This window comes from Podarcis liolepis (assembly GCF_965112155.1).
Source record: "Podarcis liolepis genome assembly, chromosome: 9".
Classification (NCBI taxonomy): Eukaryota; Metazoa; Chordata; class Lepidosauria; order Squamata; family Lacertidae; genus Podarcis; species Podarcis liolepis.
The window spans coordinates 40,129,873-40,142,709 of NC_139564.1; the positions used below are offsets into that span (position 1 = coordinate 40,129,873).

Sequence of the window (12,837 nt, forward strand, 5' to 3'; positions counted from 1 at the left end):
GACTGTCCCCAGGACAGGTGAGGCTGCTGATCCCTTATTTTCAAATCTGAAAGTTGACAGCTATGATTCATATCATGCTAAACCATGATTGGGTTGGGTCCAGACTGTATCTCTGTAAGTAAAGTGACTTGCAGTCCTGGTTTAAGTTAAATAGTGGTGGTTATATAAGTTTGGGTACATTGGCAAGCTGCTATGGTTTGCTGGTAACCATGATTGAAAGCTTCTTATTGTGACATGTAGGAAAAGGGAGGAGGGGGCATATGAGCCTGAGGTTCCTGGTTGTTACGATTATAATGCTAAGTCATGTTTTAGTGCTGCATTTGAAGCCAGCCTCTGTCTTAGCATGCAGTCTCTTTATAGCTGCCCCTCCTTGTTTCTTATTGCTCTTCAGACTACATATAGGAAGGTGCAGGGGAGCATGGCGGCTATGGACCACTGTCACTATATTTAGTCTAGTGGGGCAAGGGGTGGGTGGTGACCCACTTTTTAAAATTTACAAGTCTGTAATAAAATTAATGCAATTAATTCTATTGAACACCAGATACTTTTATTTTATCTGTAGGTGATTCCAGCAATGGGAAAAAATTGTTTCAGAGTACTGTTTCTTCCATTAGAAGAAGGCAGTTTTGAAAGTACATTATTTATAAATACCTCATCTCATGGAATATTTTCATATCAGGTAATCTTTTGTTCATCAGCTTGAGATTTAGAAGGTAATTTGTTTTTCAAATGACGTAATAGTGGGCAAAACCAGGAAACATTGCCAGCAGTTCTTGGTCATGAATAATACTTGCAGAGAGCATTATGATTTCCAAGGGACTGAAGCTTTAAGGGGTCTGTTTTTCTGGTCCCAAATGGCTTAAAAATTTTCTACATTTGTGTTGGAGAAGAAGCAAGTGGGTGACTTTCCCCTCTGGTAGTTGAAGACAACCATCCTGTAGGTACATTTTCAAGTAAGCCTTTCTAACCTGGGGGGGGGGGGGAGATTTGTATTCCATGTTAAGCATTACAGACAATTAAATACAGTAGTTCTAAAAGTATATGTAGCCCTGCTTGGCCATGATTTATTTGCTGCTACAGAAAAAAGTGTAGAGACATCCAGAAAATCCGTGTTATACAGATTATACAAGGAATTATGCCCCAGTTTTATAACTGAAGGTCTTCCTAGGCTGTACCTCAGTAGATTGGAGAACTAAGGCAATGCTGCCATTGTCTATGCAGTGACATCTGGATCTTATAGCACATATCGCTTGCTGGAGCCAGGATGACTGCAGTGTACTACACAAAGCCTTCCTGCTCCTTCCAAACCTTGGACGTGGCATGATGAGTTAAAGACTCCTCAGTTGAAGCAGAGGCAGGGTGTGGCTGTGCCTTTGCTCATCGTCCTTGTGCAGTAAGGGCTGCATTGTATTTTAATGGCAGTTGCTGAGCAGCACAAGCAGGGGACTGCTATTGCACATGTGTCATTCTTACACGCTTCCCATACATATTTTATTGACCATGTAAGAGGGCATAATGTGACTAAATGGACCTTTGGTTTGAACCAGCAGGGCTCTTGGCACTCACTATGATCTCAAACTTTGCATGCAAAATTTGGTGTTGTACACCAGTTTGCATTGTGCATGTATAAGACAATTTGGGATCTTCATTCATTATTTACTTATTAAATTTGTATACTACCCTATGCCCGCAGGTCTCGGGGCGGTTGCAACATAAAATCACAATATAAAAACATGAAATGAATAATAAAAATAAAACCAACCCAATAAACACACCCACCCTTCAGTTGCATTCACTTCAAAGGGACTAGCAGAAGAGAATTTTCTCAGTGATCTGGATTGTGTCACAGGTTTGCACACACTCTACCTCTTGGATCAATAACACTTCATTGATAAACTGAAGGGATCTGTAAGGAGTTCTAAAAAAAGTTTACTGTGGAATTTGTGAATAAAAAATTTAAAATAATAGAGAAACAAAAGGTTAGTAACATTTAACTGGGCTTTAAAAAGAAGAAAAAATAATATTTACTTGTGTAAATTATAATATAATATAATATAATAATATAATATGCTTTTAAAACTTGGGCCTTCATCATAAATGTTTCTAAATAATTACATATCTAGTACAAAAGTTTCCTTCACCTTTTTCTTATGTAAAACTATGTGCTAAATGAAAGTGCTTCAGATGTATTAGAAAACTGTAGCTGATACTCAGTTGCTCTTGTGACACCTGGTGTAGTTATTAATTTGAATTGTTCAGGCAGCAATACCCAAGACCCCCAAATATAGTATGAATTCTTCTGTTTTTAGCCCCCTAGTTTGTTTATAGCACCCATCTCATGAATAAGTGCTAGAAATACTTTCCCACAGCCTCACCAACACTTCTGAATAAACATGCACTGAAAGTCATGCAAATAATGCTGGAGGAGGTTCCTTCACATCTGTCTGCTGTTCCCCTGTGATCACCTCTCTTGCAGCCACCAACCCACACTGCATCTGCTATGCCCATTTCCCTTTTTTTGCATGTACTAAGGCAAATGAATGAGTTCTAGGCTTCAGAGATCGTAACGTTGTAAATAATAATAATTTTTAAAAACTGCCATGTTAATTTTTGTGAAATGGTAATCTCACTTGCATTGTGTCTGAGGTGGCAAAGCCTCTGGTTCTTCTTGACCAAGCAACTGTGGCTACCCTGGAATGTTAATTTACTCTAGTAAATTTCCTGCCACTGGTGCCTTCACTCCTCTTGATTCTCTTCAGTTGCCTTAGGAACCAAACAGTCCAGCTTCTGTGAGGGAAGGGGAAATTGTCCGTTTGGTTTGGATTATTGCCGCAGAGAGAGATATATATATACTTTTTTTTGCTTTCTCCAAGTCCTAGTTCATAAGAGCTCAAGAGAGGGGATTTTTGTGTAACACTTGTCAGAAAAGTGGACTTATGGAACCACAATCATTAGTTTAAAAGACTGTTCTGTCTTTGATCTCCTTGCTTTAGTTTCATAACTCGCACTGCGGAACCACTTCAGCAAGAATTACTAGGAGATTATCTTCCCTCTTCCTTAGAAATCTCATATGGAAAGCCACTGTCCAAGTAAAATACTATATAACCATCTAAATAGCAGAAACAAATGTTAGTACACTTATCTTTCAGTTTCCCCTCAGCAGCCTATTTGGAGACTTCTGTCACATTATTCATTGTGAAAGTCCTATTCACATTTTAATGCATCTTTTGCTATTTGATGCAAAAGATTTGTTCTTACTCTTTTTATGTTTATCAGACCTGGCCCAGGTAGATGAAAAGTGGTACTTTTAGGAATGGCATATAAAATTGTCTAAAATGGTTCAATATGGTAGCTGTGGTCTGGACATTTTTTTTTAGTTCATGCTCAAACAGAAATCACCTTCACTCTGAATTGACATTGTGATGTCACCACATGCCATATCTTACTGACCACATGGCATTAATATAATCACATTGACAGTCATCCCCAATTGCCTGGAATCACCTAGTGAAGCAGAACCTTTCCCCCAATTTTTAAAATATTGCTGAAGAAGCAATAAACGGGAAAAAATGTTGTAAACCATTGTGCGGAGAGGCCTTGCACTCTGGAAATGTTTTTATATATGAACATTTGGTGCAGGTGTGTTACTGAATAATTTCAATATATTCTGCTATTTTAGCATGTAACATGCTAAAGCATGTTATTTTTGTTTGAAAATAGTGAATGTAATGTACTGTTTTACACCAGGTCTTTGGAACAGGAACTTCAAGGACCATTTCAGAAGACTCTAGAAAGCAGCTAGCAAATACTTATTTACTGCTTCCACATATCAACAGTATCCAGATCTCACAGACACTGGTATAGTAACTTTTTTTTTAAAAAAAGTTATATTTTAGGGACCATGTAAGGTTGCTTTGTTTTTCAAAAAGAACTGTACCTCAGCTTTCTGTTTAATGTTAATGGAAATGGTACCATGGGGTTTTAAGGGCTATTGTTGTTGATTCTTGGCAGAATATTGTAGTGGGGAGGGAGATAGTAGTATTGTTGATAGCATCTCGCTCTGCAACAGTACAAATGGAGGAACAATAATCATTCCTGTGAGTTGCACAATTGACCACTGACCACTGAAACCCCAGGTACTATGCACACATGTCCTTGTTTCATTTCCTGCGTTGCCCTTTGCTGCTCTCCAGTACAGTGGTACCTCTAGTTGCAGACACGATCCGTTCAGGGGTGCCATTTGCACCCCGAAATGTCTGCAACTAGTGCTGCACTTCTGCGCAAGCGTGGAGCAGGATAGAGCGCTTCTACGCATGTGCAAAGCATGCAGAATGCTTCTGCACATGCACGTGGGGCGAAACCCGGAAGTATACACTTCTGGGTTTGCCGCGTTTGCAACCCGAAAATCCGCAACGTGAAGCAAACACAACAAGAGGTATGACGGTACACTAGAAGTAGCTGCTCTTTGGAATAACAATATTTCTTCTCATTGCTGATTACAGTGGTGCCTCGCAAGACGAAATTAATCCGTTCCGCGAGTCTCTTCGTCTTGCGGTTTTTTCGTCTTGCGAAGCACGGCTATTAGCGGCTTAGCGGCTATTAACAGCTTAGCGGCTTTAAGAAAAAGGAAACAAACTCGCAAGAACTCGCAAGACGTTTCATCTTGCAAAGCAAGCCCATAGGGAAATTCGTCTTGCGGAACAACTCAAAAAACGGAAAACTCTTTCGTCTTGCGCGTTTTTCGTCTTGCGAGGAATTCGTCTTGCGAGGTACCACTGTATATATAGATTTGTAGGCAAATGGAAGTATAATAACAAAACAAAACAAAAATTGCATACCAGGCAAAATGTATGGAAGTAACCTTCATTCTTTGTGCCCTATAACACACACTCAACCCCCCCCCCCAAATCTGGCCCCCCAGCCCCAAAATGTTGGTAAACCCTGATGTGGACCAAACAGACAGGCTGTGCAGATCAGAAGAGGCCAGGATTTGAATAAGCTCCTTTGTGTATTCCAAATCTATGGCCACACACACAATGTCTTGTGATAAACCCTTGAGAATAGAGTATTTAATTTCAGCATCTTGCTTTTCTCTCCGGATCAATCTCTACCTGCTCCCCACCCCACCAGCCCAAGAAAAAAGAAACAGACAGAGAGAAAGCAACACATTCTCTCCACTTCCTCTTCAAGGCTCAGATCAGCAGCTCGCGTAGCAGTCTGAGCTTTAAAAAGCACCTAGAGGTGAAAGAGGAAGTGGGGAAAGGGCATCAGATAAACCAGTTTCCTCCCCCTAGTTCTATGTACTTCTCAAGGGGAATAGGTAACCGCCCTCAACTACCTCATGATTAGTGTGGGGGGGGGGAACTCGAGGTCTTGCAGTCAGCAGGACAAATCCTGCGCAGTGCCATTGTGTCCAGAGTTGTCGCACTGGAGACTGTAGGTTCCAGTACTATTTCCAGCATTTCCGGGCAGGACCTGGCATTCAAAATTAGTGTGTTTTTTTAAGAGTGTTGCTCAGGGTCTTTTTCCTAACTTTGCCACAGCAAATAAATTTTAAAATTTAAAGAATTGTCCAGTAGCACCTTAAGAGACCAGCTAAGTTTGTTCTGGGCATAAGCTTTCATGTGCATGCATACTTCTTCAGATACCATGCACACAAAAGCTTATACCCAGAACAAACTTAGTTGGTCTCTAAGGTGCTACTGGATATTTTTAAATTTTATTTATTTATTTTGACTGTGTCAGGCCAACACAGCTACCTACCTGAATCCTTTGCCACAGCAAGTTTTTTTCATATTGCGACCCAGCTCCTCATTTGTACATTAAAAAAAATAAAATAATAATCTGGTGTTAAAATATTGTTGTTAGAATCTTCGAAGTCAAATAATCTTGAAATCTACAGCTAAAGATTAGGCTAGTTTTTCTCTAATGGTTGCTAGGCCAGTGCCAGCTGGGATGTCATCTTGCTGAGTTTATACTTGAAAACTTGACTGGAAGCATTACATGCATTTTATAAAGGGAGAAGCTACGTGAGTGCAAAAACAAACATGCCTACCGTTACTGAAATGTGTAACAATGCTTGTGGGTCTACCTTGTTGGGAAACATCTATGTAATTGTTCTGCTGCTTGTCCAGCAGCAGCAGCAGCAGCAATGATTTTCATAATCTGGTTTGAGCCACTTTTTATGCGTCTGCTTTGCACAGAGCAAAGTTTTGTTTGCAAGTATTTAAAACACACACAGAGGAAAGGATGGATTTGTATTTATTTATCCCTTAAAGTTACTTTAAATGCTTTATGAAATTATTGCAAACTCGATCACTGGCTCTGCCTGCTGTGGCAGAAGCAAGGGGAACAGGTTTGCTATATTAAATGTGGCAACAGAAGTGTACTGGCTTTAGCGTTAATAACACTAAGGCAGTTTATTCTGTAACATAACAGCTACATAGAAGATACTCTGTTCTTTGAGAGTTGGCACCGAAGATGTTCTGCAATTCTTATTGCATGGATAAGTGGCTGTTCATTGTGAATGTTTATGTGAAGGTTTCTGATGGTTCTCATGTATCTATAAAGGACAAAACCATTTATTGTTCCCACCTTTTGACCTTGAATTCCTGCAAAATGTGGTGGGTTTAGGAGAAGAAATTGAGATTCACATTTGAAAAAAAGAACCAGCAAATAATTAAACGGTTAAATAATGGTATGATTAGATGTGCTATAGCTCCCCCTCATGGGTATTTGAAAGGATTCTTAACCAGAAAATAAATTGGTATAATGGAAAGCTGACTTTGGCAATGGTACTGTTCATTAGTGAATTTAATTTCAAAATACTTGATTTATATAGAGTATACAAGCTCTTAAGTAACCTTGAGGACCAAATTTAGGACCATAAGTTGCCATATTTGTTTGAAAATAGATCCGTTTTTTGGCATATGGTTAAATTTGCTAAAATATTTTAGGTATGTAGCAATGTAATCGACCACGTAAAACACAGAAGGCAACTATAAAAAGTTGTCAGAATTATATAATTGTCAAGGTTGCTGATAATAAAAATGTAGAGTTCATTATCACATTTATTATAACACTTTTATCTAAGGAGCTCAAGATGGCATATATTGCTTTCCCCCTCCCATCCTCACAATAACCCTAGCAGACGGACAGACACTGGTTCAAAATTACCCAGTGAGCGTCACGGGCAAGTGAGGATCTGAAACCTGGTCCTAGTCTAACATTCTAAGCACTCCATCACATGTCTACACACCATACTGGTTTGACCTTCTTTGACTCTGGTTTTTTGTTTGTTTTTCCAGGCAGAAACTAGGAATGTCAGTCACTTAAAAGTTCGTCTTGAATGCCGATTACTTAACAAATTGTATCAGCATTTTAAGGTACGGTGTATACCTCCTCAAAGCACTGATCCCTTTCATCCTGTGTATGCTGGCATAATGAGCAAGTTACGTTGGTACACTCTATGTAGTGCATTGAATTCTTTGGGAATTTCCCCCATTGATCTTGCCAACTGTGATCTGACTGGCATCATTCACTTTTTGAATTGCAGCCTGTCTTTGGTCGTTAAGAATGTCTTATGCCGAATCTGATGCTGACCGTGCAAAAAGCCATAACATCATTATGAGGACTATGTCTTAGCTGTGCTATTTTTATGGCTGCATGCCATCAAGTAGATCCAATCTAGATGATAAATGGCTCAACGAATCCATGCAGTTCCAACCTGAATATTGTTGTCTTTATAAGGAAGACAACAATATTCAGGTTGGAACTGCATGGATTCATTGAGCCATTCACCATCTAGATTGGATATTTCTTATTCCCAAATCTTTGCTTATTCCCAAATATTTTCTCTACGGGAAATTACCAACTACCATATTGACCTAGGCTCTATCTGCTCACAGTAACTTTAATTCAGTGTATCTGTTTTCTTCCAGCATGACTGCTTCCTTTTTAGATTCTGCCTCTTTACCTCTATCACACACAACTTAGAAAATCACTCTGCCTATTTTAGAACATAAATTCTGTGATTTCCTGTTTGCTTACATCGCATATATACATACATACAATCTATCATATATTTAAAGATGTACAGTATAAGACAGACTGTCCTTTGCTTGTCATCAGTGTGACCTGAAGATTAGCTCAAAGTTTCTTGTCACCAGTTCCCACATTTTGCCATTCATAGGAGCCAACTCCTAGGGGCCAAGTGGTTTTCACCCCCCCCGTAAAATAATTGAGGGGGCTGCCCCCCTTAAGTTTATGGGCACTGCCCTTCAAATGGTGTGCATGCATCGCATCATGTGATCGATTATGTAGGGTGGGGTTTACCTGCCCCCCCAATATTTTATTTAAGTTGGCACCCCTGTTGCCATTCCATGTCAAGAAGTGTCTAACAGTTAAAAGGCACACTCTTACTGGAATATACTTTTGTGGATTAAGAAGTGGAGGTCTGCCTTGTCCACTGTCCATATGTGCCTGTAGATTTACGGTAATTCTCTTTTGAAGGTGCTAAACTAACTTTTAGAAGAAAGATATAATGGTCACGTTAGAAAACTGTGTGTACATGTCTATATACACTTATGTACCCACCCATCCTGGTCCCTGCTCCTGCCAACCTAGCAGTTCGAAAGCACGTCAAAGTCTTGCAGTTCTGAATGAATCATTCTGATTGTTCTCATGTGAATAATTTTTTGGATTTCCCTTTCTGTTTTGCATTAGAGTTGCTGCTTTGCATCTGATGGCCTAATGCTGCTAGAGATAAGCTTAATGGTCAAAATGGAAAATATGCAACATGAATTTGTGGACCTTAGACAGTACTTACTGGAAAACCTTTTTGTAGTTTATGTAGCAATGGACAAAACACAGACCTCTGGTAAGTCCAAGATGTGTCTGCATGTATGTTTCATTGATATAGTATGTTCTTGCAGTAATGGACAAAAATATGGTTTGACCTTTTGACTGTTATTCTTTTTTTGAACAGATGATTCCCCAGTAGTCTTGTATGTGTTGCATTCAGGGAGCAACCTTCTTTATGTGCAGGTAACTTTTTTAAAAATATATAATTTAGTACAGGGGTTCTTAACTTGTGGTCCAGGGAACCCTAGGGAGTCCATGGATGGCTTCAGGGGTTCCTTGAACCGGGTGCAATTTATCCCACCCAATGTTGTAAATGAAACTGCATGTAAAATTGTGTATGTATATGTTTGTGTGCATTTTTCTGGGAAATGAGTCTATAGCTTTTATCAGATTCACAAAAGGGATCCACGTCTGATTGTTAAGAGTATCATAATTAGCTTAAGAACTATCCTTGGGTGAATGTAGATGATTTGAGATTTGATCTGACAAATTGCAGTTTAAATTGTCGTGAAGATGAACTTCACAGCAGCTAAGGCAGTTATAGCATTATACTAATGTAATGTGATTTCTTTGTAGGATGTAAAACACTTGTCACAGGAAGGAAAATTTTCTGTGCAGTTTGAGCCAATATTGCTGCCATCACTGACCACAAATTTCACAAGAGTTGCTTCTGTTGTTTGTAAAGGTACAGTGTATTCAATACAACATAGTCTGATGTATACCTTCCCCATTATACAATATGACAAAGTTTATTAAAGAGGATATGGCATGTAACAGATACACTTCCTGAAGATTATATATTAAGTGTCCATTTTCATGACCACTTCTAGCACATCTCTACTCTCCCCCCCCCACCCCCCACAGCCCCAAAAAGAGAGATGTAAAGTTCAGGACATCTTGAAGCCATGGAATAAACATTTTTTTGTGCAGTGGTGTGTGGGGAGATGAAATAATTGCATTCTTGTCAGAAATACTTGCATTCTTGTCAACTTAAGCTTGCCTGCTGGTAACTTGCACAAAAGTTGATGGCACTTAGTGCTGTGCTGTAAATCTATTATGTGCAATGTACCTACAACACAATGTTACGTACTATGTTTATGAAATTTACAAATGCCTTGGTTTTATTCATAAACAAGGACAAATGCTTTAGGAGTGTGCACAGATCTCAAGATTTGGCTTGTATTTGAGCATTAAAAAATAATTCCATTTTATTTCTGAGTCACTCTGTGCAACTTTGTATATCAATCTGTAATTCTGCTCCTCCAGCACTTGGTATAGAACTGCAGTCTGCTGAAACTCCACATTACCTAACAATGCACTGGTGTTCATCAGTTGGGGAAAGAAGCTCTTAAAATTGTAGTAAACAAATGGGCTATGGGCTCACATTATTGTGATGCAGAAACAGAAGGAGGAATTCCGTAGTATAGCCTGATTGCACATAATAGGGCTGATGTGGTTAAGCCCCATTGAAGTCAGTGGAACATGCTTCTGGAGTTAACCTGCAAAAGCTCAGACAAGAAATCTCTCAAAACGAGAGAGATTTAGTCATTCTGAACCCACATTTGTTTGATTTGTATCACATTCCATCCCAATCAGTAATATATCCTGAGATATTGGCATAACTGTGCAGGAAAAATGGAACCCTTTGAACACCCAATAAAACGTCAAAATGTAGATAAGGCTGAATCAAGAGCACTGCATTTAGCCTCCTTAGAATAACAACATTCTCAGACTATATATTAAAAAGTGTGTGCTACAATAAGATGTCTGTTTTCCTTGGCACAGGTACGTTGTGTGGCCCTAGAAGCAATCACACTGCTAATGAGAGGACGAATCTGTTAGACAGTACAGCTTTGCCAAAAGCATGCCATTCCCATCCTGTAATGGAAGGGTGAGGTTTTTTGTTTAATGCTGCCATTTTAAATTATTAAACATATACCAAAGGAAAGAAGTTGAGAACACTTTTTGAAGTTCATGCTCTATATAGTAATTTGTGTGAAAACAGAAGGGTGTTCTAGCTCTGGACTAGTTCATGTGGCAGAGCACAAATGACTTGCAGGGCTTCTTTAAATGTCATGGAGCTCTACAAATCCCACTTCCACATTATATATCCAGGGCATATAGAGATTTCCATGTACAGTGGTACCTCGGGTTAAGTACTTAATTCGTTCTGGAGGTCTGTTCTTAACCTGAAACTGTTCTTAACCTGAAGCACCACTTTAGCTAATGAGGCCTCCTGATGCCGCCACGCCACCACCGCACAATTTCTGTTCTCATCCTGAAGCACTATTTCTGGGTTAGTGGAGTCTGTAACCTGAAGCATATGTAACCTGAAGTGTATGTAACCCGAGGTACCACTGTATTGCTGTCTGTCTCGAGAGACAATGGAAGAGTACACCTTTGGGGGTAAAGTCAAACTGTTGGAGAGGTGGTTGTAGAGACTAATAAGGGGAAGCCCTGTTTTATAGCAGCTGGGGCAAGTGAAGGTGTCTGGTTTCACTGTTAGTAATACACCATGGCATTTCTTCTCTCTGCACTTCTCCCAGCGGTCACTGCTGTGGATACATGACCTCTCTTTCTGTCTCCAGACACTGCAAGTGATTTCCACATGGCAGAGTTAATGTTGCCAGCCTTCGTGTCACATTTGCAGACATCTCTGTAACGCAGAGTGTCGCGCAGTGGTAAATTAATCTCGCAGTCTTCTTTATAAACAGAATAAAACTTTTACTTGAGAAAATAAAGTTGTTCATAAACAGTATAGTCAAAGAGCATACACAGAGTGCTCATAGCAGCTATCTAACTCTTCACAGAGGCATTGTCTTAGTTACTGATTAACTGGAGTCCTGGAGCCACTCTGCCTTAAACAATACAGATACACACACTGGCAGAGACAAACAGGCACTGACTGACTGAGGCCCATGGAGAGCCTGGCTACTTTTATAGGGCATTCAAGATAAGTCAGGAGTCACAGTGACTTTGCAGTTTGCTGTAAACGGTTACAGCTAGCAGGCTTGAATGATTTTGTAGGCCTTGCCTTACTTCTTCTGCTCTCAAGAACCTTTGTCTCATGACACAGAGTTGGTCAGCCAGCAGGCCTGGTGCATGAAGCCAGCTCCCTGTAAAACACATCTTTGGGAATCCTGCCATCTTCCATTCTGTGTACATGACCAAGCCAGCTTATGTATGAGATATTTCCAATGTAGTGGATCTAGGGCAGGGGTCTGCAACCTTTAAGACAAAAAGAGCCACTTGGACCCGTTTCCGAAGGAAAAAAAAACCTGGGAGCCGCAAAACCATTGCGACATTTAAAACAAATATATCTTCAGAGCCGCGATCTGACAGCGGGTGGGAAGGTGACGTTGGGACTAACACACGCACCTCCCCCATGCGACGTCACAGCCAGTACAGCGCCCGCCACAGTGGGGAGTGTCGAGGCGCACAATGTGCCTCCTCCCCTCGCTAGTATCCACCCCGGAGCCGCGGCAAAGGTGTAAAAGAGCCACATGCGGCTCCGGAGCCGCGGGTTGCAGACCCCTGATCTAGGGAAAGAAACACAAGAACCACATGCTGTGTTCTCAGACAGGACGCGGGTGGCGCTGTGGTTAAACCACAGAGCCTAGGACTTGCCGATCAGAAGCTCAGCAGTTCGAATCCCCGCCACGGGGTGAGCTCCCATTGTTCGGTCCCTGCTCCTCTCAACCTAGCAGTTCGAAAGCATGTCAAAGTGCAGGTAGATAAATAGGTCCCGATCCGGCGGGAAAGTAAACGGCATTTCCGTGTGCTGTTCTGGTTCGCCAGAAGCGGCTTAGTCATGCTGGCCACATGACCAGCTGTACGCCAGCTCCCTCGGCCAGTAAAGCGAGATGAGCACCGCAGCCTCAGAGTCGGTCACGACTGGGCCTAATGGTCAGGGGTCCCTTTACCTTTACCTATGTTCTCAGATGTTCTACTTATGAAGTGTGCATAGTCACACTT

At 40.7% G+C, this 12,837-nt stretch overlaps 1 protein-coding gene across 17 annotated transcripts in view; it reads left to right on the forward strand.

The window, feature by feature from the left end:
• TMEM131L (transmembrane 131 like) overlaps window positions 1–12,837 on the forward strand; it is a 75,553-nt gene that overhangs the window by 36,017 nt on the left and 26,699 nt on the right. For 9 of the 17 annotated variants that reach the window (XR_014529896.1, XM_083519860.1, XM_083519846.1 and 6 more), the window contains exons 6-11: window positions 3,748–3,858; window positions 7,308–7,385; window positions 8,725–8,878; window positions 8,987–9,045; window positions 9,439–9,547; window positions 10,648–10,753. Coding sequence is in view for 16 of the 17 variants with exons in the window: in XM_083519860.1 (XP_083375986.1) it covers window positions 3,748–3,858; window positions 7,308–7,385; window positions 8,725–8,878; window positions 8,987–9,045; window positions 9,439–9,547; window positions 10,648–10,753 (617 nt within the window). In the remaining variant the exon portion in view is untranslated. Of the gene's footprint in view, window positions 1–562; window positions 680–3,747; window positions 3,859–7,307; window positions 7,386–8,724; window positions 8,879–8,986; window positions 9,046–9,438; window positions 9,548–10,647; window positions 10,754–12,837 lie in introns of all 17 variants that reach the window. The other 8 variants (XM_083519845.1, XM_083519853.1, XM_083519854.1 and 5 more) reach the window with 1 other exon arrangement.